The following is a 25,169-nucleotide window of genomic DNA, read 5'->3' as shown; positions in this document are numbered from 1 at the left end:
TTGGTATCTTGGTTTCATTGCATAAAACGGGAACTGTGCTAAAATAGCATAAGTTAATATATCTAAGGGGGAAAGTTATCAACACAGGCAATTAAGTTGGGTTATTTTATCACAAATTGGGTTATTTTAGCACAGGGTCCCATTTTATGTAATGAGTCCCCATGCTGAAGTTACTTGATGTGGTAAAATAATCCAGTTTAACAGTAGCCTATGCTGATAACTTCCTTCCTTAATGGTAGCCCGTATTGATAACTCCTTCCCTAACTTGCAAGTTGCTATTGTTAGTAAAAATATGTTTGTCTGGAATAAGAAAACCTAAGTGCCAAAATTATTGGTAATTTTTAAACTAGCTGCCACTAAGTGATATTGCTGAAAGTCACCAAGTTTTACATTATATATGGCGCAAAAACTAAAACTTTGGATTTTTGGCTGCTGATGCCAGAAGAGCTGGCACTAAACTTTAATCCCCCCCCCCCCCCCATTTTACAAAGCCACTAGTGGCTGCCGGTGAAGTAATGCCAACATAGCCCATTCAAAGGTTTGGATGGCTTCCTAAAGGAAAAGTCCATAGACCATTATTAAAATGGACTTGCGGAAAATCCACTCCTTATTTCTAGAATAAGCAGCATAAAATGTATTGTACTGTTTTGGGATCTTGCCAGGTACTTGTGACCAGGATTGGCCACTGTTGGAAATAGGAGTTTGGGCTTGATGGATCTTCAGTCTGTCCCAGTATGGCAATACTTATGTCCTTATGGAATTGCCGCATGGCAGCCGCTAGTGCGGCTTTGTAAAAAAAAAAAAGGGGGGGGGGTAATTAGCAAATTTCAGCTGATTACAACTTGATTGTGCTGTTGAGTTTCCCAATGGGTGCCATCTTGTGACCCACATGCAAGTTTTGTTTTTTTACCTTACTAGGATGCGAGCATCAGGTTGAGAGCCCCATTACAGCATGGAACCTGAGCATTCATTGTTCCATTTGCAAACACAGCAAGAAAACCATTTCAATTTGTCATTAATTTTCAATTTTCCAGTGTAGCCATGTGTTAAAAGATGATTACAGTGGCAGGTGCTGGCCAGTTGTTCAAAAAGCAAAAAAAAGAAAGGCTTTCCAACCAGCACACATAGCATACTCTCACCGTTAAAAGCTGTGAAAGTTGGGGAAACGCTTTCCCCTGTGGTTTCATATAGAACCTGAGTCAAGCCCGTGGCAATGCTACACTCCATGTATTCCTTTTTCTGGAATATGTTCACATAATTAGAAAATAAAAGAGGATGCAGAACGTTTGCCTTGATACCCAAAGTAAATACACTTTTCTTTTTTTTCCTTCCTTATGTTTTACAGCTTCGGCTATTCCAGATAATGGAAGGAGGCCCTGCCTAAAGCTCAAAGTCTATGTACGGCCAGCAAGTAAGTCCATTTTGTTGATGCTTTGGAGGGTGGCTTTGTAGCGCATGCTTTACTGTGTGGTCTGGTAAAGAGTGGTACAACTTTTTACTGTTAAAAACCTTGTGTCGTTTGTTCTGTATATCAACATTTGTGGTTCAGTTCTCATCATACTTTTTCTTGCCATTCTTCATTAAGCTTTTTTAAGTACCTAGAAAGCGGTTGCTAACTTGTTGTTTCTCGCATTGTTGTACATATAAGGCAAAGGGAAGAATTACGTGGCACTTTGAGGAGTGCCGCTGATTTAAAGGGGGGAAAAAAAGACAAAAACAACAACAAAAACTAAAACAAAATAAAAAAATGGAAGGAAAGTGGGAGATTTAAGGGTGTCTCACTAACATATTTGGCTGTTATCTCTATTTTTGTTATAGACAGCTGTATGAAAACTATAGGTGTTCATGATCGTGTTTTCGATGTTAACGACAAAGTAGAAAATTCATTAGAACCAGCAGGTTAGTATGCTTAGAGAATCTTTTTTAACCAATGCGTCCTTTCTGCTGGAGCCTTAGTATTTTTTTTCCTTTTTTTTCGGTTTCGTTTGGTTTGGTTATCCTTCGTTTCTGCTTCTGTGTATGCCTTGCATGGTGCAGTTCCTCCACTCTTGCTCCTTAATGCTACTGCCTACTTATGTTAATCCTCATTCCTTTAATGTACTTGTCTAATGCATGGGAGACAAGCTGTTACTCCTTTTCTGTGCTGTATAACGCCTCAACAGAAAAGCCCAAAATGTAAGAAACTCCCATTCCCTTGGCATGCTGATGAGCTCAACACCTTGTCTTTTAACCGTATGGGTCTATGGAGATTGGAGGTGGGGGGGGGGAGGGGAGAGGGATTTATTATCTACATAAACTGTGATATTTGTGTGTGCTGCATTTTTCTTCATGTGGTGTGTCTGAAAATTCAACATACTTGGCCACTGCTTATTTAACACACGTGCATGGTTCAAACATGCCAGATTTCTTGAAATGATTCCTTAAACAGCTAGTGCTGTTAAGTCTGTTTGGTAGGATTTTACACATCGCGGTATCCATTTTGCCTTTCTCTTTCAAAAACTAGCGTAAAGTAAGCACCAAATCTTCGAAAATATTAATACCTCCCCTTTGTTGAAAATCTGATATAGTCTGAAAGCACATATTTTATTAATGGAAAAATATTTTCAATTACATCCAACTCTCTCCTAAAGAGTTGACTTGGAACTGTTTTTTTGTTTTTTAATTTAAAATTACTTTTTGGAGAGTATATGTGGCGTTTCTGAATTGGGAGAGGTCTTGCTCTTTCTCTCAGCTTCTGTCTATAAGAGGGTCCAGGTTCGAAATGGGTCTTTTGGGATCATGTTAGGCTCGGGGGATTGGCAGGAAGAAGAGAAGATTGTAAGGAGATTAAACAATTCCATGGATCCAAATTTCAAATTTTTCCCATGTTGTTTTCAATTTCAAAGAACCCTAAATTTAATAGAAAAATAACAGTTTGGAAATCAAATGCACACCATTTAAATTTTGGAAGCTTTTATGTACTTTAAAATACTTCCAAGTGAAGATTAAAGTTCTGGCATCAAATAAAATGTAAAAATAAAAGTTTTAAAGATAATACAATTCCATTAAAACTTTAAGAGCTGAATTATTTCTTGAGTGCATTCTTTAAGATGAGTGAGGCTGATCAGATGGTTTTTAGATAATCAGTGACAAGTGATCACTTCATAACTACCTTCCTGCTGCACTCCGATGCCCTGATTTGTGAGCCCAGCCTGAGACTATAGATTTGGTATGACTTCAGTGGATTTTGAGTTCTGCTTATCTGTCTTTGATAGCCCAGAGCTGTCTGGTGACCCTGCTTCAAGGGCGACAAAAAGTCAAGGTGACTGGTTTCACAGAGAAAAAAAAAATCTTAGGTACAGGTGTTCCTTCAGGACAAAATGAGAGATGACTGTGGTTATACAGGTTCTAACTTTTTAATGTTTCTTTTTTTTTTTTTTTTTCAGATGCTTTTCTTTTGAGGTAGTAGATTATCTAAGTTTAAGCATAGCAAGCACTTAACTGGATTTCAGTGGAATATCAATCTATTCTGTTTGCTGCTTAGAAAAGAGAGAACAGCTAGTGAGCAGCTTTGATGTATAACCATCGTTCAGCGTTTCTGTTCTTAGAAAACTACGAGACTCATTTTCAAAGCACATACACTTACAAAGTTACGTGGAGGGGCATTTTCGATATGATGTCTAAGTCCGACTTTAGACATTTTGCACAAAACGTTCATAATCTGAATAGGAAATTTAAAAAAAAGAGAAAACATCTAGGTCATTTTCTTGATAGAGGTATATAAAATAATGAGTAGAACAGGTGGATGTGAAGTGTCTGTTCACACTTTCCAAGAATACTAGGAGTAGGGGGGCATGTGATGAAACTACAGTGTAGTAAATTTAAAACAAATCAGAGAAAATGTTTCTTCACCCAACGCATAATTAAACTCTGGAATTCGTTGCCGGAGAACGTGGTGAAGGCGGTTAGCTTGGCAGAGTTTAAAAAGGGGTTAGACGGTTTCCTAAAGGACAAGTCCATAAACCACTACTAAATGGACTTGGGAAAAATCCACAATTCCAGGAATAACATGTACTACTACTTAACATTTCTAGAGCGCTACTAGGGTTACGCAGCGCTGTACAGTTTAGCAAAGAAGGACAGTCCCTGCTCAAAGGAGCTTACAATCTAAAGAATGTATAGAATGTTTGTACGTTTGGGAAGCTCGCCAGGTGCCCTTGGCCTGGATTGGCCGCTGTCGGGGACAGGATGCTGGGCTCGATGGACCCTTGGTCTTTTCCCAGAGTGGCATTACTTATGTACTTGTGTCTTTTTTGTTTTTTTAAATACTGTTTCGAAAAAGGTTTTCTGCTTTGGATGTTTTGTTTTTTGGTCCATTAAAAAAAAAAAAAAAACCTGAATAAGTGCAAAGCATAGAGATTCATGCCATTGAGATGTTGGAGGAGCCAGCATTTTTAGTAGACTGATCCTCCAGACATCTCAAGAGAGGAATTAAGGAAAAGTACCATTGGCACAGTGGGAATTGCCTGCGGGGTCATCCCACAAGCCTTCATGCCTCAACTCCCTCAGCTCCTGAAAGAGGCCCTGAAAGAGCATCTTCATCTGCTGCTGCTGCTGCTGCTACTCATGACAATGCCTTTCTACTCGCTCACTCAACTCTAGGAGATGGTTGTCCATCCATTTGGTGTTCTGCAACTCCTCCAACAGTGCATTGCCCACCAAGTTCTGCTGCTCAATGTCAGACACAATCCGCATCTGCATAAGGCATCTGTGGAATGCTCTACACGACCTGCCACCCTAGAGGGCACTTCTGTGCACTTCATGAAAGTGCTCCGAGGTGCACATTTTACCTTTGCTCCCTTATCTTGTCCCCTGAGCCCTCCAAAACTCACCCAAAACACACTGTCCCCCACTGTACACCACTACAATAGCCCTTATGGGTGAAGGGAGCACCTATATGTGGGTACAGTAGGGTTTTGGTGAATTTGGGAGGGGTCACAGTTCCCACTACAAGTGTACTGCACTAACCACTACACTACTCCAGGGACCTACATGCTGCACTAATAGATGACTTTAACATCTGAGGCTGTCATAGATGATGTTAAGTCATATTTTTATTTACGTTTTTGGGGGGTCACCCCTGATTCCCTCCAGTGGTCATCTGGTTATTTAGGGCATCTTTTTGTACCTTATTCATTCTGAAAACGAGTCTAGACCAAAATGTCTTGGTTTTAGTCCTGGTCATTTTTGTTTAGTTCCATTATGGTTGTAAAACGTCCAGATGTTAGGCATGCCCTAATCCCGCCTTCAAAACGCTCCTGACACGCGCCCTTGTGATTTGGACGCACTGCAGACGAATTGCATAGATAAATGTCTACAAAATACGTTTCTAAAATACCGATTTGGATGTTTTGAGAAGTAACATGTCCAAATAGTGCTTTGTGACACTTTTTCGATGTTTTTTTCTTTTAAAAATGAGCCCCATAGTAACCTATGTAACTTTGTAAATCTGTGTGCTTTGAAAGATTATGGTGCATATCTTAGAAACATCCCTAGATGCTTGGCAACATTTAAATGTCTGAAGAAGCTCAGACATTTAAATGCCATTTCAGAAGAGGAGCTATTCATACGTGGGAAAAGTTAGTATGTGTGTATGGCAAGCGGATGAGAGGAGGTTGGGGCAAGGGAATGGTCTAGGCGGACCTAGAATATTGACATGCATGCCTTAGTTTACATAGGGAATCCATGTGTGTATTGGGGCTTAGAATATTGACATGCATGCCTTAGTTTACATAGGGAATCCATGTGTGTATTGGGAAAGCCGGACACTGGAATTCACACCTGCTGTGAGTCACATCTAAGTGCCTGCTATAGGAGCAGGTGTAAATTCTGTGTCTGGGCCACCTTGACCATCTCCCCCACACTGTCTGCAGGCCCCATGATTACTACCTCTGCTATCCTCTGGGGTCTAGTGGGGTTAAGGTTACCATATGTCCGGTTTTACCCAGACATGTCCTCGTTTTGAGAACATGGCCAGGCAACTGGTCGGGTTTTGCCAGCCTGCCAGTTTGTCTAGATTTCTGGACAAACAGTCAGGCAGGCGAGCCTAGTGGTGTCCTGTCCTGTCCTCCACTCCACTCCCCTTACCTTACTATACTTCCCTGGTGGTCTAGTGACGGTCCCGGCGCCAATTCAAAATGGCTACCAAGAGTTGAAGTCTCGCAAGGCCGCTTCAACTCTCAGCTGCAATTTTAAATTGGCGCCGGGACCGGAGTCAGCAAGGAACAGTATGCAGGCACTGTGGGCAGGAAAAAGGGGGCTCTTTCCTGCCCCGAAGAGGTCACTAGACCACCAGAGCAGTATAGTAAGGGGAGGGAGGATAGGACCCCCTTAGGGGTGTATGATGGGGAGGTGGGGGTGTGAAAGGGATGGGTGGTATGCGATGGGGTGGGGTGTGAAAGGGGGCAGGGTGGGGGTGTGGTGGTGTGAAAGGGGGCGGGGCATGTGTCCTTTTTTTTTGGGGGGGGGAGCAAATATGGTAACCCTAAGTGGGGTTGAAGTGATGCCCGCTCACTCCTGCCACAATGCTGTTCCAGGCTGAAAATGGCTACCCAGACTTCTAGCAGTAAATATGCAGTATTATCCTAAGACCTCAATGGCCATTTTTGACTCGGAGGAGCACCATAGTAGGAGCTAGCTGGCATCACTCCCACCCCACAAAATCCCATGGTCTCTCAGTAAGACTGGGCTTGCCATTGAAGGTTAGGGGAAGCTGCTGGAAGGGCCATCTTAAAAGGATTTGGCCTACAGGAGAGGAGTTGCTTCAAGGGGAGCGACCACATAGTGAGCTTATATCCACACATGGGAAGAGCAAAGAGAGCCTGCTTTAAGGGGGGATTTTTTAGGGGGTGCTACCATCAGGGGGACATCAACCATGTGAGCCAGCAGTTGGAGGTTTGCTATTGAGGAGGTGTTATGAATGGAGGATGCTTGGTTTTGGAGGCCCAGTTTGGGAAAACCTTGAGGGGGGGCCAATTTGGGGAGACCTGGAGGGGCTGTTATGGGATGAGCCTAGGGTTGGTGGACGTTGCTTCAGCGAGTTGCTGATTGGGAGAATGGTGGTGCTATCACTCTTTGCCACCCAACCGCTGATATCCAGTGGCACTTAACTGGGCAATGCTGCTGAATATTGGCTCTGACCACCGATAAAAAACATGGACAGGTCAGGGGTGATACAAGGGGTGGCATTAGGAAGGCGCCAACAGTTGTGTGGGTACTGACAATATTCAGTGCTGACAAACCCGCATATCTAAGCCAGGTGCCTGGTTACCACTGGGTTAGCTTGGGAGCCTTTACCATCACCTAAATAGGTGATGGTAAGGACTCCCCTTGGAAATGGCCACACGCCAATTCCTGTGATTAGTGCAGGGCCATTTCTTTTCTTTTTTTTTTTGGATGAAAACAACCTTTTACCTGTTGTGATAAATTCATGTGCCAAAGCCTCTGCAGGCCCCCCTTTTACTGCAGCTTGGTTAAAAGGGTCCCTAATAAAGACACCCCCACCCCCCGATATTCAGCTGGCAGTGGGCAGCATTCTTGATGTCCACCGCCGGCAAATATTCAGGCAGTTCATATTTGGCTCTCTTCACTATATGCATGTGCCTCCCTCTCGTATTATAGTTTTCGCAAAAACTTGAAAACCTATCTATTTAAAAGACTAATTATTTTCTTTGGGTACTTCTGTCTGTGGTTTATCTTTTGTTACCTGCTTTGAACCGCTATTAAAGCAGGAGTTAGTGGAATATAAGAGCCGTATTATTATTATTTATTATTATTATTATTATTATTATTGTTCAGTCCTGGGCCATATTGATTATCCATTTTTTAAAACCTGCTAGCACATGCCCAGTTAACTTGATATTCTGAGCTAACTGGCCATGCGTTAGCGAACAAAGACAGGACTGCTATTTATGCAGTCTAACACTGGCCGGTTATCTCTGAAAATCAAGAACTAACAGGATTCCACCGGTAGGAGCCAACTTTTCAAAATTATTTGGAGTGCTAAGCCCAGTAGAAATAACCCCTCCCTGGACACACATAAGGAATTTTCTCAATATTAGGGGTGCTCAAGCACCCCAAGAGTCGGCTCCTATGGCTATTCGGCACTAACTGGTCATTTTCAGCAAAAATAACCAGTTAAGTGCCTCTAAAAATGACCAGGTAGCTACCGACGAGTTAACCAGTTGGCGACTGTTCCCGGCTGGTTAATTTGCACTGAATATCGACCAGACTGGTTTTGACTGCATCTCCTTTGGTAATCTCCATTTGTGTATTATTTCTTTTAAATCTATGGAACTAGTTTCTTTCTGTAACTTCTATCTGTTTTCCCTATTAGTGGCTGTGTGCTAAGTGGCTGTGTGCTAATGTTGCCGTTAGTGTGTGGTCATTAAGTAAAAAATAGTGCATGAGCACTTACGAGCATCTATTTTATAGTCAGTAAGGGCTCACATGCTAATCCTGCATCAATCAGTTCATGATTGATTAATTTTTCCATGGAGGGAGTTGCACTAAATAAAAAATATATTTTGAGTAGAGTAGAATGAGTAGAAATGAATCAATTTTTCACTGTTTCAGAAAGTACAAAGACCGGGGGGGTGGGGGGGGGGGGGACACACTGAACAAAATTACTTGGAAATACTTTTAAAACAAATACGAGGAAATATTTTTTCACTCAGAGAATAGTTAAGCTCTGGAACTCATTGCCGGAGGATGTGATAACAGTGGTTAGCGTATCTGGGTTTAAAAAAGGTTTGGATAATTTCCTGGAGGAAAAGTCCATAGTCTTGTTATTGAGATAGACCTGGGGGAAGCCACTGCTTGCCCTGGCATTGGTATCATAGAATGTTGCTACTATTTGGGTTTCTGCCAGGTATTTGTGACCTGGATCGGCCACTGTTGGAGGTAGGATACTGGGCTAGATGAACCATTGGTCTGACTCAATATGGCTGCTATTATGTTTCTTATGCATGGTTTGCACACCCAGATTAGGAACTTCTGCGGGATGCCTGAGCATATCCCATGGTAAACTCTTTTAAGCTGTGGTAAGCACATGCAAGCACTTACCATGGCTTAGTAACAGGGCCCTCATGTCCCCTAATACTGTCACCTTTCTTGGCCTGTGTTTGATCCCACTGGAAAAGCCCTGATAAACATGGATTTTTTTTGGTACTCTCAAAGGACCCTTAAGTGGAAAATAGGCACCCAAATCTGCAGTTTATAAACACCTAATAACAGATGCCTTATTTATGTTAAAGCCTTCTGCACCAGGGCTAAAATTTGCATGGTGCGGTATTGTAGGTTTGCTCTTTCCATAACCATGACAAAACTTCTCATGGTTAACAGAAACACAGTCGACTCATAAAATATGAAATTATTTTTCTAGATACATTATTTATGTACCTTAATTATGTTCATGGCCTGGTAGTCTGTCATTATTCATTCGACCTGACACCTGCTGCATATATCAATAATTTTTTTCAGTAGCTAGAATATTTGCTGAGAAATTTCTGGCATAATTGGAGAAAACCATCAATTTGTGAGTTGCATGAGGCTTGTTTTGTCAGCTTTCATGGACCTGTTTGGTCAGCTTCCTTGAGCACATATTTTTCAGTCTAATCTACTACCATTTCAAGCTTTTAAACCTCTAATCCATCTCTTCTGTTATGCAACTTTACTTTTAAACTTTCTCATCCCACTATTTCTAATTAGTTTTTTTTTTCTTCCTGACAACACCTGTAAAGGGGCGCACTTCAGATTTTCTCTTTCGGTGTTAGAAAGAACTTCCACTGTTTATTAGAATGCTGTATCCACAGGAAAATATCTTCTTGTAATTCATTGTTAAAACTTGGTGGCACATTTCTCTGATGCCTTGTTTCATGGACCAGGCAAGCTTGTAGTGGCATTTTAAAGTCTCTAATGCATGTTACTTAACATATATGGCATATGAGTAGATGACAGAATTTTTCCAGTGCTGATTTAAAGCTGCCACAACATTATTAACATGAGCTTGAAGAGCAAAGTGAGAGATGTTAAATATTATTAGTAGTCAGAAAGCTTCACCGCTAACACCAATCAAGTTTTACAACTTGATACCTATCTTTCTGAAGCAAGATGTAAGATTGGAGGAAGATTATAGGAAAATATCAGCTTGGGAGATGTTTTTCTCCACTGGCTTTTGAATCGGTCCCCCCATCACTCCTTGTCTCACCCCCACCCAATTCAGTTCAAGTCCTTGTTGTCCCTCTCTCCCCAGTCTCTTTTTCCCTCCAGCTCATCTCAATCCCTGCATCCTGCTTTCCAAAATCCTATTCAATCACTCTGTCCTTGCTCACCCCTTGTCTAACCCAGTAACTGAGTTACTGCTCTCCCTTCTCTCCTCAAGCATTTTTTCCTTCAATCCTTATCCCCCATTCCCCACTCTTCTTCTCCAGCCTTGCATTCCTGCTCACCCCTCACCTAATCCCTAAGTGACTATTTTCTCCTCTCCAAGCATTTTTCTCCCCATTGCATCTTGCAGACCCAGTTATTTTCCTCCTCCCCAAAACCCCAGACTTAGTCTCTATATCTATTCATATAACATCAACTTTAACATATATATGATGGAAAAATTACATTTTTTAAGACCTCTGAGGTGACTTTTTTCACACAAGAGCATGTCTCGTGGCTCACCAAGAATCTTCATTAATTTTTAATTCAATGACTCAAACATTTAATAATTTATAAAGATTAGTACTTAGCTTTCAAAAGCAGGACCCAAATGTCAACACTAGCCATGTTTCGCGATACTCCACGCTGCATCAGGGCAAAGTTCTTAAAGCAAAAAACACGCAACATTAAGACCACTGAAAAATACATAAAAACTTAATCATCGAGCGCTCAAAATATGTTTGTACTTGCGTGCAAGTGCTAAACAGCTGTATACTTATTGGGAGTTTTTCAAAATGGCGTCCGTTACATCAGATGGCATCGTAGAATTCTGGCATTTACACGCATGTGTGATTATTCTAATAAATTACATGTATATTCATCAGATAACTATTAGGTCATACTTCATAGAATTGTCCTACATGCACCCAAGTTCTAGATTTCGCATTCCCATGCTTTCCTGCTGCGCCCCCCCCCCCCCCAGCCTTTAGTCTTCTACCATGTAACTATTCACTTAGTCTCTGATCCTTGCCTGATAGTGCCTCCTCCTTCTCATTCCCACTTGTCCTTCCAGCACTTTTAACCCTGAATTTGGTCAGGACAGAGAGAGATGATCTTTTGAGGGGTTTTTTTTTTGGGGGGGGGGGAGGGGGGTTCATTGTGAGATGCAACTGGTTGGAGGTACAGATCTTAACTATGGCCAGTGATAGTTCTGAGTCCTTCTAACCTGGCAGCAAACAGCTCAAGAGATAGGAATGCCACAAGAGAGGACAGAGATGGGACTAGGGCACTGTCGTAGACAAGGAGGTTTAATAGACAGGAGTGAAAGTGAGCCTATCTAGTCTACTGTAAGCAAGGAATCCTATTTGGTTAATCTTTGTTTCCACTCCCCCATGCAGCCGTCATCTCTAGTACACTCAAAACAGAGCAAGCAAACCTATGAACCCGCAAAAAGGTGGGAAAATGTGGGATACAAATGCAATAAATATGAGCTGCTGCATCCACGTTGTCGTTCTTTATTGTTGGTCCATCTGTAATAAGTCTAAAGCTGTTTCAATTTCTTAAAAGGGGCAGGACAAAAGATTTTTTTTTTACTTGAAAGCTTTTTAATTTATTTGAAAGCTTCCCAAATGTAGATATAAATATCATGAAATAACAATAGAATATCATAGAAACATGACGGCAGATAAAGACCATATGACCCATCCAGTCTGTCCATCCTCTGTAACCCCTAATTCTTCCTGTTCCTAAGCGATCCCACATGCTTATCCCATGCCTTTTTAAATTCTGGAACAGTCCTAGACTCCACCACCTCCACCGGGAAGCCATTCCACGCCTCCACCACCCTTTCTGTGAAATAATACTTCCTTAGGTTACTCCGAAGCCTATTCCCTCTTAACTTTGTCATATGCCCCCTCATTCCAGAGCTCTCCTTCATTTGAAAAAGGCTCTTTTCCTGTACATAAATGCCCTTGAGATATTTAAACGTTTCTATCATGTCTCCTCTCTCCCAGCGTATACATGTTGAGGTTCATAAGCATGTCCCTATAATTTTTAATATTTATAGCTGATAGAAACAGCAATTTTAAATTCTGTATTTTGTGTTCATTTTTCTACACTAAAAACTAAATAAATACACTGTATACAATACAGATGGCCAGATTTCAATGAGGATATCCTGTTTCCTGATGGGCTCATATTAACTGTTGTTGAAATCTGCCTTGGGAAGCCTGGTGTTATAAAGATGATAGAAGTAGAATTAAACTCTCCTTTCATTGGGGCACATGGAATCACATCTTCATCTTGGATGCAGCAGCTCATATGTTTACGTACTTTGTTTTTAGTGTACGGGGATGACGGCTGTGTGCCTAAGGGGAAACTTAGACTAACCTAATTGGGTTTGGCGTCACTTGGTCTCCTATCTATTAAACCTCATTGGTTGTAGAACACTGTAGCTGACCTCATCCAGTCCTATGATGGTGACAGCCAATGTGAATGCCTTTTTTGTGTACAGCAAGGAGAGGTTGGAGGTGCTGGGCTTTCCTTCAGCCATTACCAATCTGGCACAGACTACTGAACCCAGCAAGGCATGTGCAATAGAATGAAGATGAGAAACAAGGCAGTTAACTGTTATAAGGACCCTGTAGCACCATGACTCAGCTTATCCTTCTGTTTTTTTTTTTTTGTTACATTTGTACCCCGCGCTTTCCTGCTCATGGCAGGCTCAATGCGGCTTACATGGGGCAATGGAGGGTTAAGTGACTTGCCCAGAGTCACAAGGAGCTGCCTGTGCCTGAAGTGGGAATCGAACTCAGTTCCCCAGGACCAACGTCCACCACCCTAACCACTAGGCCACTCCTCCACTTGCATGGAGCCAGTCACTTTAATGTTAGCCTATCATCTGACTAGCCAACTGGGACATACCGAAATGCCCAATATGCTAATATGTTAATGGGAAAGATATATTATAAGTACATGAGTATTGCCATACTGGGAAAGACCAAAGGTCCATCGAGCCCAGCATCCTGTTTCCAACAGTGGCCAATCCAGGTCACAAATACCCGGCAAGATCCCAAAAATGTACAAAACATTTTATACTGCTTATCCCAGAAATAGTGGATTTTCCCCAAGGCCATTTAATAATGGTCTATGGACTTTTCCTTTAGGAAGCAGTCCAAATCTTTTTTAAACTCTGCTAAGCTAAGCGCCTTTACCACATTCTCTGGCAACGAATTCCAGAGTTTCATTACAAGTTGTGTGAAGAAACATTTTCTCCGATTCATTTTAAATTTACTTCATTGTAGCTTCATCGCATGCCCCCTAGTCCTAGTACTTTTGAAAGCGTGAAAGGACGCTTCAAATCTACCCGTTCCACTCCGTTCATTATTTTATAGACCTCTATCATATCTCCTCTCAGCCGTCTTTTCTCCAAGCTGAAGAGCCCTAGCCACTTTAGCCTTTCCTCATAGGGAAGTCCTCCCATCCCCTTTATCATTTTCGTCACCCTTCTCTGCACCTTTTCTAATTCCACTATATCTTTTTTGACCAGAATTGAACACAATATTCGAGGTGCGGTCGCACCATGGAGCGATACAAAGGCATTATAACATCCTCATTTTTGTTATCCATTCCTTTCATAATAATATCTAACATTCTATTTGCTTTCTTAGCCGCAGCAGCAGCACACTGAGCAGAAGGTTTCAATGTATCATCAATGACGACACCTAGATCCCTTTCTTGGTCCGTGACTCCTAACGTGGAATCTTGCATGATATAGCTATAATTTGGGTTCCTCTTTCCCACATACATCACTTTGCACTTGCTCACATTAAACGTCATCTGCCATTTAGATGCCCAGTCTCCCAGTCTCGTAAGGTCCTCTTGTAATTTTTCACAATCCTCCCACGTTTTAACGACTTTGAATAACTTTGTGTCAGCAAATTTTATTACCTCGCTAGTTACTCCCATCTCTAGATCATTTATAAATATGTTAAAAAGCAGCGGTCCCAGCACAGACCCCTGGGGAACCCCACTAACTACCCTTCTCCATTGAGAATACTGACCATTTAACCCTACTCTCTGTTTTCTATCTTTTAACCAGTTTTTAATCCACAATAGAACACTACCTCCTATCCCATGACTCTCCAATTTCCTCTGGAGTCTTTCATGAGGTACTTTGTCAAATGCCTTCTCTAATTATGCACTGGAGATTAAGCAAGATAAGCAGTGTTGCAAAAGGAGAGAAATGGGTCCTTATCATTTGTAATGTTTTGTTATTCCCTTTTTATTGAAAATATTAAAGGGAAAGGGGATGGGACTTGATATACTACCTTTCTGTGGTTACAATCAAAGTGATTTACATATTATATACAAGTACTTATTTTGTACCTGGTGCAATGGAGTGTTAAGTGACTTACCTAGAGTCACAAGGAGCTGCAGTGAAAATTGAACCCAGTTCACCAGGATCAAAGCCAAGTGCACCAACCACTAGTCTACTCCTTTATTAAAATATACATTTCAAATAATATCCAAGGAAAACACAAATCAATATTTGAGTAACAATAATATATACCAGCATCAAGCCTACATAAATAAGAAGAGAGCAGGGAATATAAATAAATAAAAGGAAAACAAAATTTTGCAGGGCCCATGATTTCCAATGATTCCACAGTTCAGGTCACAGAATCCAGTCCTTAATGTGGAATTTCCTGTTCTCTCAGGAGACCAGACAGGCTAGAAGTAATGGCAGTGATCCACATATCTCCACCCCTCCTCTCCCATGCTGATGTGTGATTTGGAGCAAAGTGTCATGCTTGAATTCCATAACACTATTACATACCCCATCATTCAAAGCTAATGCTCCAATCTCAGACAGTAGAGAAGAAGCAGTCCAAGGCACTGTGGCACCACTACTCTCCTTCTACCACTGAGCCTGGATCCTCAGGACTTGGGAAGTCTGTGTAAATAAGGAAATAAATATTTGGTCATAAAATTCACTAGACAATTGGTCATAAGCCATTTGGTCATATAGGAATATGATTTTATATCACGAAATATTTCAGATTAAATGAACACTGTTTGTAACACGTGGAGGGGCATTTTTGATATGACTTCTAAGTCCAACTTTTGACATTTTACTAAAAACGTCCAAAGTTCAAGTGGGGAATATAGCCATTTTCAAAACAGAAAAAAGCGTCTATATATATTTTTTTTTTTTTTTTTCGAAAATGGCTATTTGCTAGATGTGTTTATGTTCTGTGCGTTTCTCTTTTTGGCCCATTAAAAAAAAGCCCAATTGAAAAACGCACAAAATCAAGCCATTGGGATGTAGGAGGAGCCATCATTCTTAGTAGACTGCCACAGGTATCCCAGGAGAGCATTGGGGCACTCTACGGGGCACTGCAGTGGACTTCACATAAAGGTCCCAGGTATGTATCTCACTGTTACCCCCCTTGTATTGTGTGATGAGCCCTCCAAAACCCACCAACAACTACTGTACCAACTGTACACCACTAACATAGCCATTATTATTATATTACATTTGTATCCCACATTTTCCCCACCTATTTGCAGGCTCAATGTGGCTTACATAGTACCGTGAAAGCGTTCACCAGCTCCGGTAGGGAGACAGGTACAAAGTGATGGTGTGGTAGAATAAGGTACTTGTGTTTTGATACTATGGGGTTTGTAGAGAGGAAGGTTATATAGTGTCCTGTACGATCTTTGGTTTGGCTGTGTTTCAGAGATTAGGCATTTATGTTGGGTCAGTAGGGTAATGCCTTTATGAACAGGTGTCACTTATATGTGGGTACAGTAGGTGTTTGGTGGGTTTTGGAGGGCCTCAAACTTTCCACCACTTTCCATAGTGGATTATAGTCCTGAGTTCCCTTCTCTACAACGCACTGCACTGACCACTGGCTATTCCAGGGACCTGCATGCTGCTCTAATAGGACTGACCATAACATCTGAAGCTGTCATAGAGACTGGTATGTACTGTTTCTTTCATATCTTTTGGGGGGGTGTGAGAGGGGGTCAGTGACCACTGGGGGAGGTACAGGGGGTCATGCCTTAATCCTTCCAGTGGTCATTAAAGGCACCTTTTGTGACTATGTCATGATTGAAACAGGTCTAGACCAGAACGTTAGCTCTGGATGTTTTTGCTTTGTTTCCATTATGGCAGAAAAACATCCAGGTTTTTGGAATGCCCAAAACCCACCCCTGACAACGCCACCTTGTGATTTGGAAGTACTGCATATGAACTGCATAGAAAAAAGTCTTTAAAATGGGTTTCAAAATATCAATTTGGATGTTTTGGCACAAAAAAACCCATCCATCTAAAACTTTGTGCCATATTTTGGGACATTTTTCTGTTTCGAAAATGAGCCCCTTAGTCACTTATGTAATCATCATAGGCATGCTGGTCATCATGGTTTAGGGTTATAGGATTATTGGACACTTGTATTGTTCGTCATAGGACAGTTGATAACATAACATGACATAAGACAGTAAATACAGAATATAGAAAGACAGTAATTAGGTATAAAAGATATGAAATAATAAGACTACGTAAAATGTAAATTTGATATTTTATTTCGAAACCATGTCACAATGACAACTCAATCATTTTTACACCAGTATCAAGCCAGCCCATCTAATACTTTATTTGATCCCAAGATGAGTATGTGATCAGGTCCAGAGTCAAATAACACCAACTCCCTTAATGAAGGGTACTTCAAAATTAAGATCATTGGAAGCTGGGTAAAGCATCTACATTTCCTTCCATGAGAATCTTCTGTCTGTTTAGATGAAATGCATGGCTCAGCGTTGACTTCATCAGTAGTGCCATAAGTACACTTGGCAAGAGAGTCTCAGAACTCTGCTTTGATCTTCTTTGGTCCAACGTTTGCTTCTCCGGTGATCTTTTTCAGATTTCCTATGGATTTTGGCACACGCTTTTGCAGTGTTTTCCTTCAGGTTATGTTCAGCATTATCATCATGGAAGATATGTAATCCATCACCAAGTAATGAAGCATGGCATCTCAAAGTTCTTGCTTTGGCTGCATTTGTGTGCAGTATTGATGAACGTTGTTTTTTTTTTTTTTTTTTTGCAAAATACTGTACTCTCCCTTGACTTCCATTTATGACGAGCATTCTCAATCGCACTTTTAACAAAGTTTATACTAAATTGTAAATAATTTTATCAGATGTTAGAACTACGTTTCTAACTTACCATCAAACAGAAACTTGTACATCACACTAGCTACTTCCTGTTAACATTCTGCAGCTAGCATTATAAAAGATTGTAACCAACAGCCAACAGCTATACATAAGTGTGTCCTTATGTGCATTCCTGAAAGACTTCAAAGACATTTATAGTTTACACAATTTATTGTTTATAATAATTGAATCTAAAGGACACAATAACTTGCATAAAGAGATTTACTTGTAATAAGCTCAAAGACCTAGCCTAATCCCTACCAGTAGCGTAGCCACAGGTGGGCTTGGGTGGCCAGGTCCCACCCATTTATAGCTCAGGCCCACCCAACAGTAGCACATGTTTAGTGGTAACTGGTGGGAATCCCAAGCTCCACCAGCTGAAGATTTCCCCTGAGGGTAACGAAAACGTACTCTCCATGACACCGGCACCTGCGCATGCTCAGTTTTCAGTGCATGCCTGCTGCCAAGGTGGAAAGAAGCGTTTTCCCACAAGCTGAGATCATGTATTTTTTTTTTTGGGGGGGGGGGGGGAGAACACTTTGTGCCCACCCAATTCTTGCCTAGGCCCACCCAAAATCTGTTGTCTGGCTACGCCCCATTCCCTACTAGCCTTTGAAGCTCATGTAACATATTAAATCTAGAAAACCAAAGTTCTTCATGACAATACATTCTTGTGACCAATATTTAATAATCAAAAAAGGCAGAAGTGATATTTTGCTGCTGTTTCTTCAAGGGATATAGGCCAGTGGTCACATCATGACACTGTGCATGAGTGCCTGATGGAATTCAGTGGGTTACAGGTCAGTGTCATTTAGATTGATGATCTTGCAATTGGCAGTCACTTTTTCATAGATTAAAAAAAAAATTGAAAATATAAAATATGTATTAATTAGGAAGGAGGGGGTTTTTTGGTCGATGATTACAATAGTCGCCAAGGGGTTCTATTTGTTGAGCCAGTTTAAATGCTCAGGGTGACTCGACCTGATGAAATCTGAGACCTTTTCCTCCCATCCAAAAAACATTGTGGTGAACTCAGGGTCCACTGTTTTGATGTATTTCTTGTGACCAGTATATCAGTGACCTAATGGATTTATGACCAGTAGTAGATGGGTCCATTATACGTATGACCACAAGGTCCTATATGACCAAAAGGTGCAGTGATCAAAGGCCTTATGACCGACTAACTGTCCTGTGGCCAAGTAGGTATGATGAATTGTCCTATGATCAATAGTTTGTACTTCGAAAAAGATCAGCAGGAGGAGATTGTTTTGTGGTCGAAGATTAGACAGGATATGAGGGGAGAATTTATATGAGTGAGGGGCTCAAATTGCTTTGGGTGAAATGTTTGAGGGCTCAGAGGTGGGTATGGAGATCAGAGGGCCTGGGGATTATGTAAGTTTATGGGAGGACGTGAGGATAGTTTTGGTTTTTTTAAACACACAAACATAAAAGGATCAGCATCCTAGGTCATCAATTTTCCCTTTGTTCCCCTTTCGTACTCATCCTTCTGTCTGCTTCTGATTCACACATTTTCAAACCCCTCATCTCCTTCATCCACTTCCCCTGAAATCTCTCCTTGGTCTCCCTTATTCCTTTCCTGCCTGAATTCCTTCCCCTATCCCTTTTCTCTCACTGTCCTTCCTTCTCAATGCTGATCAGTGAAGTGCCTTCTTTCCTTCAAAAATAAATAATCTGAACACACAAAAAATGTCAGAAAACTCTGTCTTAAAAGTTGCAAAATTACATCAAGTATAACTTGAAAATGAGAAAATCACTGGCTACAGTACAATGCACTTTTTGTAATCTCCTTAGTACAATAAGAAAAACAAATAACGTAATAGCATCCAGAAATTTAGACCACAAAAATGTGGATCCAACAAACATTCTGAGGTAAGTTGGACTAAGAACAAATAAAACAGTAAAAAAAAAAAAAAAAGTAGAATGTAGCCATCTTACCCTGACATTACCAAATAACACGAGACACTGAATGGAACACTGGACACATTCACTGAATTTCCCACCCTGCTATCCAGAAAAATGTACTATTCAGAGGGTGCAGGTAACATAGTAAATGTTGACAGATAAAGACCTGCATGGTCCATCCAGTCTGCCCAACAAGGTGGGCAGAGTTGTATCTGACACACTGCCCAGATTCCACTTCTTCATGATTAAACACTGGCATACTTAATCTCTATCTCTCCCTGCCAATTTTGGGGTACAGACCATAGAAGTCTGCCTGGCACTGGTCCTGCTTCCCAACTTTTGGAATTGCTGTCAAACTCCAGCCTTGTTCCTGATCAGGCGTTCAGTGTACAGAAGAACAACATCGCAGGAAAATACCACAAAGGGAACAGCAAAGGTGACGATGCTGTATGTAGTCTACAAAGTTTATTGATCAACATTAACAACTCTATGGTCAACACAACGACTTGATACAGCCGTGTTCGGCCCAGCAGCCTGCTTCAGGAGTCTGCCTGTGTTGTATGAATGAGTGGAAAGATGTTGTTAGCTGTGTATATCTCTCAGGCTAGTTCACTACAGGTCTGCTCAGAACTAACAGAAACTGGTTCTTAATGAGCAGATCCATAGTGATTTAGCCTGATAGATATACACAGCTAACAACATCTTTCCACTCACTCATATACAACAGACTCTATGGTCTGTTGATCATAGAGTCGTTAATGCTGATCAGTCTTTGCAATTTACGCGACCCAGACTGTAGGAGTCTTCCCAGCATTAATCTTACCAATCTCTAGATTTAATGTCAAACTCAATCCATCTATGAGATCATTTAAGTTTTGCTTTAATTGGATCCCATCCTTCTATATAGAGAATCTCCGTGTTTCTCCGACGCATTCTTGAATTCTGTCACTCTTTTCTTCCTCGCAACTTCTCCTAGGAAGGCATTCCATGTGTCTACCATACTCTTCAGTGAAAAAGATTTTCCTGGCATTGCTTCTAAGTCTCCCACCCTGCAACCTTAAATCATGACCTCTAGTTCTAGCTTCCCCATCTCTGCAAAAGATTAGCTTGCATATTATTACACTTCCCACTAGTTTTGTAAACTCGTACACACAATTTTACGCTTACCCCCAGATTCTGTCTATGGCTCCTGGAAATCTGCACGGAAACTGAAGCATATTCTATAACAGTACACATAATTTAGGGCCCCTTTTACCAAGCTGCAGCAAAAGGGGGCCGGCACCAGCATCGGTGCATGTTTTACATGTGCGCCAAGGCCCCCCTATATCGCAGCTGGTAAAAGGGAAGTCTCGCTTTCCTGCAGGAAATGGCTGTGTGGCAAGTAAAGCACTTGCTGTGAGGCCATTTCAGGGGAAGGGGGGACCCTTACTGCCACCCATTGAGGAGGTGGTAAGGGCTCCCGTGTTAACCTAGCAGTAACTGGGCAGTGATTACCGCCGGGTACACTCTGGCGCTACAAAAATAGCGTCGGAATTGACATTGTGCGCCTAGTAAAAGGAGCACTTAATTGGTTAACTAGCTAATCAGCGCTGTTAATTGGATGTTAACAAGCAATTACCAACTGCTTAGCGTACTCTTTTGCTTAGAGGAACGGGTGCTCTGCCTTGGTGGGGTGGTGTTCCACCCTGGGTGGCAAGCAAAGTAGGTACACCACTTCTGAGCATGCAACTTCAAGGGGGCTTGGACCTGTGGGGGCATGGATAGATCAGGGGCGTGCTTACACTTACGCATGCAGGTTATAGGATACTAGTATTGATGTACCTAACTGCCTACAGTTAGACACAATCATTTACATATCTGCTCATGGCTAAAGTTAGGCGCATCAAATGTATGCACAATTGCTCTTTTGACTCTCATTCCAGCGCCTAGCGTTAGGCAATCTATAGAGCATTACCCCCATATTCTCAAGAATAACAATTTATTTACATGCATGGTAAGGGATATTGTGACTTAGATCCCTGCCCAGCAAGTATGCTGATGTTTCTTCCTTCTAAGGGTCTTCTATGGGTACAATCTTTCTTCAGTCTTATGTTTGCTCAAGATTGTCTTATACAGAACTCTCCAGAATTTCACTCCTACCTATACTTAACAATTATTCTAAACCTACGTGAATGGGCTGTGTCGGTATTACTGCACCGACAGCCACTAGCACGGCTTTAAAAGGGGGCCATATTATTGGCTGTAAAAAAAACTTGTAGCCATTAGTTAACTTTATGGGGTGCAGTCACATACTGCCAAACGTTTAGACTTTAATGTATGAAAAATTATTCCCTACAGCAATATATCTGCTGCACATTTTTAACCATCTCAAGTTAGACTTTTAGCATGGAATGGTGGGAGTGGAGCACATGAAACTCCTAGTTATTTTCAGTGTGCTCTACACCATTATTTAAATTCTTCTTTTTGACTTCTATTTGGTACAGGCAGAGCCGGAAAACTGAAAAATCTCCCAGGTACCTTCATATGGTTTCCTGTACTGCATAACTCATATAGTGTTGCAGAGACAGTGACTAGAAGTTCCATTATCCCTATAGAACCACCCACAGCTAAAAAAAAAAAAAAAAAAGCTGAGAAAGAGATGAGGAGAAAGAGTAATAAAAGGAGTGGGGGGAAAAAGGTAGGCAAATGAGGAACAGAAAAAAAGAGAGGTGAATGGAGAGGAAGGAATGGTTAGTGGGTAAGGAGTATGGTAAATGATGGAGAAAATATAAATAGGAGATGGTGGAAGGAATGAGCTGAAAAGAGCAGGAAAACGTAGAGTGAAGGAGGAAATAAAAAGAGTGAGCTACATTAATAAACAGATGAAAAAAGAGTAATTGAAAAACTGTTAGGCAAGAGAGCATGAGAATTATTGCTGAAAAGAAAATTTGGATGCTCAATGAAATTAGGATTAGTATACTGCTCCTCTACCTAGAGCCCGACAGAAACCAGGTTTTTTTTTTGTTTCGAAGCAGATTTGTACGCACCATTTCATTCCCCAGGTAGGACAGACATGGACAGTGGGCTAGATTTTGTATATGGTGCCTGCAAAATCTGCGCTAAAAAATATACACCTAGGCTTATTCTATAAAGTTTTTCAACATTTAGGCATACTTTTTTAAAAATAAGCCTAAATTTCCACGTAGGTTACAGAATTTGCCGAGCACCCGTCCACGTGACTAATTTAGTTGTGGGCAGTTACGCCAAGTAAAACTGGGTGTAAATCCCGAGGCCCAAATTAGGCGCAGACCAGGTGTAGTCTACAACAACGCACATAGATTTTAGAAACACCCACAACCCGCCCATTCCACACCCATGGGCACGCCCTTTTCAACTATGCGACTTAGAATTTACACGCATCATGTTGCAGAATATTCTTAGACAGTTATGCACGTAAATTCTAATTAATTACTATTAGTGTCAGTAATTGCTTATTAAGTGGTAGTTATCAGTGTTGATTGGCTTGTTAACTAAGTTTTGTGCACAAATCCGGAACATGACCAGATTTGCACATGCAACTTAAGTTGCACTATATAGAATTCAGGGGAATATGTCAAAATTCTTGATTCAATGTGCAGAAACTGTTAAAAAAAATTAAGCTGCAGTGTGATGCACCCGGGCAGATAAAGGCATCTTTGCAAGGCTTCGTTTTTTCTGTGAGTCTGACGTCCGTCAGAAACAGAACAAAGCCTTCACGGGAAGAAGAGGGACCTTGGCTGACGGGGATTGGGGTCCCCCGCCAGCAAAGGTAGCCCACAGTGGCGACGGGGGAGGGTTGTCGGCGGGTCGAGAGGGTCGTTGGTGGGAGGGGGTCGAGAGGGTCATCGGCAGGGGAGTCCAGGGCCAAATCTGGGGGCCCAGGTCCCCGTTGCCCCATGTAGGTACGCCACTGCTGGGTAGTCTAGGTTTCAGAAAGTGCTCCTATTGAGCAGTGCTCTTCTGGAGGAATTAGTGAAGGTCACCCATTAATTCATCAGTGAGTGATGTCCACCCGAAAAGTGAAACTGGCACAGAATAGTGGCAGGCTCAATGACGCCTTTGGGAAAAAATTGACTTTAATGTATTTAAAATGGCTGACACATATTTATGTTCTGGCACATAAATGTCTATGTTGCTATATCATAGCATAAATATTTATTTGCTAGAACATAAAATTTTTATGTGTCTATGTTGACCTGTTTAGGATTCTGAAATAGATGCTTCTGCCGCATGTAACCAGTATGTAAACGTCCATTTCTCCATGTACACCCTCTATGCAGATCCTGTTCTGGTACTAGCGGAACTTGAGACATCTTGATCTGGACAAATTAATTCCAATTTGTCTGTTCTTTCTTAAATTCTGTCTCCACGTTTCAGAAGCATCCCCACATCTGAACGGCAGCATTTAAACCTTTGATTCTCTCCTATGTTCCCAGTGGCAAATCCTTTCCTCCTCTCACTTATCACTCAGTGGCTGAATCATTACTCTTTGAATCCAACGTCATCTGCCTTAGGTTACTGGCCTGCCTATTTAGCGTTTTTCAAGGCAAATTCTTCGTATTATTCTTTCCCCATATTGGAAACATGTATTAGTCACATTCTTCTCCAATCTGCCCCTCTTCTCCAATTATACTAGCGAAAGTAGTACTCAACCGCATGTCTTTATGTCTTGAGTCATCTCTGATCCTATAACCTGTCAAGGAGGTTTCAGAACAGGACACAGCACCAAATCACTATTAACCACCCTGTACAAAGAAATCTATACTTCTCTCGATCAATGATTCTCTGTCATCTTAGCGTCCTGAATCTGTCATCGGCTTTTGATCTTGTAGATGACAATATTCTTATCCATTGTCTTCATTCATAGATATCTATGGTCTAGTTCTTAAATGGTTTGCATCATTTCTCACAGAGCGCACTTTTCAGCTTCTCACAATAGCTTTTTTTCTTCTTCTTGATCCATCAAAGTGGTGATCTGCAGGGATCTATTCCCACTCCAACACTGTTCAACTTATTTCTCACCCCTGTTCTACTTCTAACCCAAATGCAGGGCTGTACTCCTTACAACTACGCTGACAACATTCAGGTTTTAGATACTCTACCAACCCCTTTGTCCTCCATACAGGCTCTTAGCAGTTGCTTATCTGTTTCCTCCAGGCTTAGCAATACTCTGCTGTTCCTAAACATCTCCAAATGCAAAGCCATGTACTTTTCTGACCCCTGCTTATCCACATCCACCCAGCCAGCTATCAGCGGTCACTTTTTCAGTACAGAGACTCTCTGAAAATTCTAGGCATCCTCTTTGACCACATAGAGGGGCATTTTCAAAAAGTCATCTGTCAGAATCGGAACGTCTTGCTCATAATGTCCAAAAGGAACCTGTCTATCTCACAGCCATTTTCAAATAGGAAAAACATTCCGATTTTTTTTTGAACATGGCTGTGAGGTGGATGATTTTGTGCTGAGAACATCCAAAATGAATAGCCATTTCCCAAAGAGAAACCTCCTACTTATGAATGTCAAAAAACCAGGGATGAGGATGTTTGGCATCATTTTGATAAAAATGGCCACACAGATGTCCAGGCAGAGCAGAGGGAGTAGCATAGTGGTCAGTTCAGTGGACTTTAAACCAAAGGGCCCTGGTTCAAATCACACTTTTATCTCTCTTATTTTCTAATTATGAGCCTTCAAAGAACAGAGAACTACCAACTGTACTTGAATGTACACCACTTCAGTAGTTTCAGGCTTGCTGGTGGATTATAAATTTAGGTACAGTACGTTTACTTCTATTTCGGTTGGGCTCATAATTTTAAAAAGTTAGTGGGATT

At 41.4% G+C, this 25,169-nt stretch overlaps 1 protein-coding gene across 1 annotated transcript in view; it reads left to right on the top strand.

Moving 5' to 3' along the window:
- The window catches only part of EFNA5 (ephrin A5), a 619,210-nt gene that overhangs the window by 557,077 nt on the left and 36,964 nt on the right, over nt 1-25,169 (top strand). The window contains exons 3-4 of the mRNA XM_030193452.1: nt 1,346-1,411; nt 1,819-1,899. Coding sequence (XP_030049312.1) covers nt 1,346-1,411; nt 1,819-1,899 — 147 coding nt within the window. The remainder of the gene's footprint in view (nt 1-1,345; nt 1,412-1,818; nt 1,900-25,169) is intronic.

The sequence above is a fragment of the Microcaecilia unicolor genome, chromosome 2 (assembly GCF_901765095.1).
Source record: "Microcaecilia unicolor chromosome 2, aMicUni1.1, whole genome shotgun sequence".
NCBI classification, from domain to species: Eukaryota; Metazoa; Chordata; class Amphibia; order Gymnophiona; family Siphonopidae; genus Microcaecilia; species Microcaecilia unicolor.
Note: the sequence above shows the minus strand (reverse complement) of the source record. Positions and strands in the feature narration are given on the sequence as shown.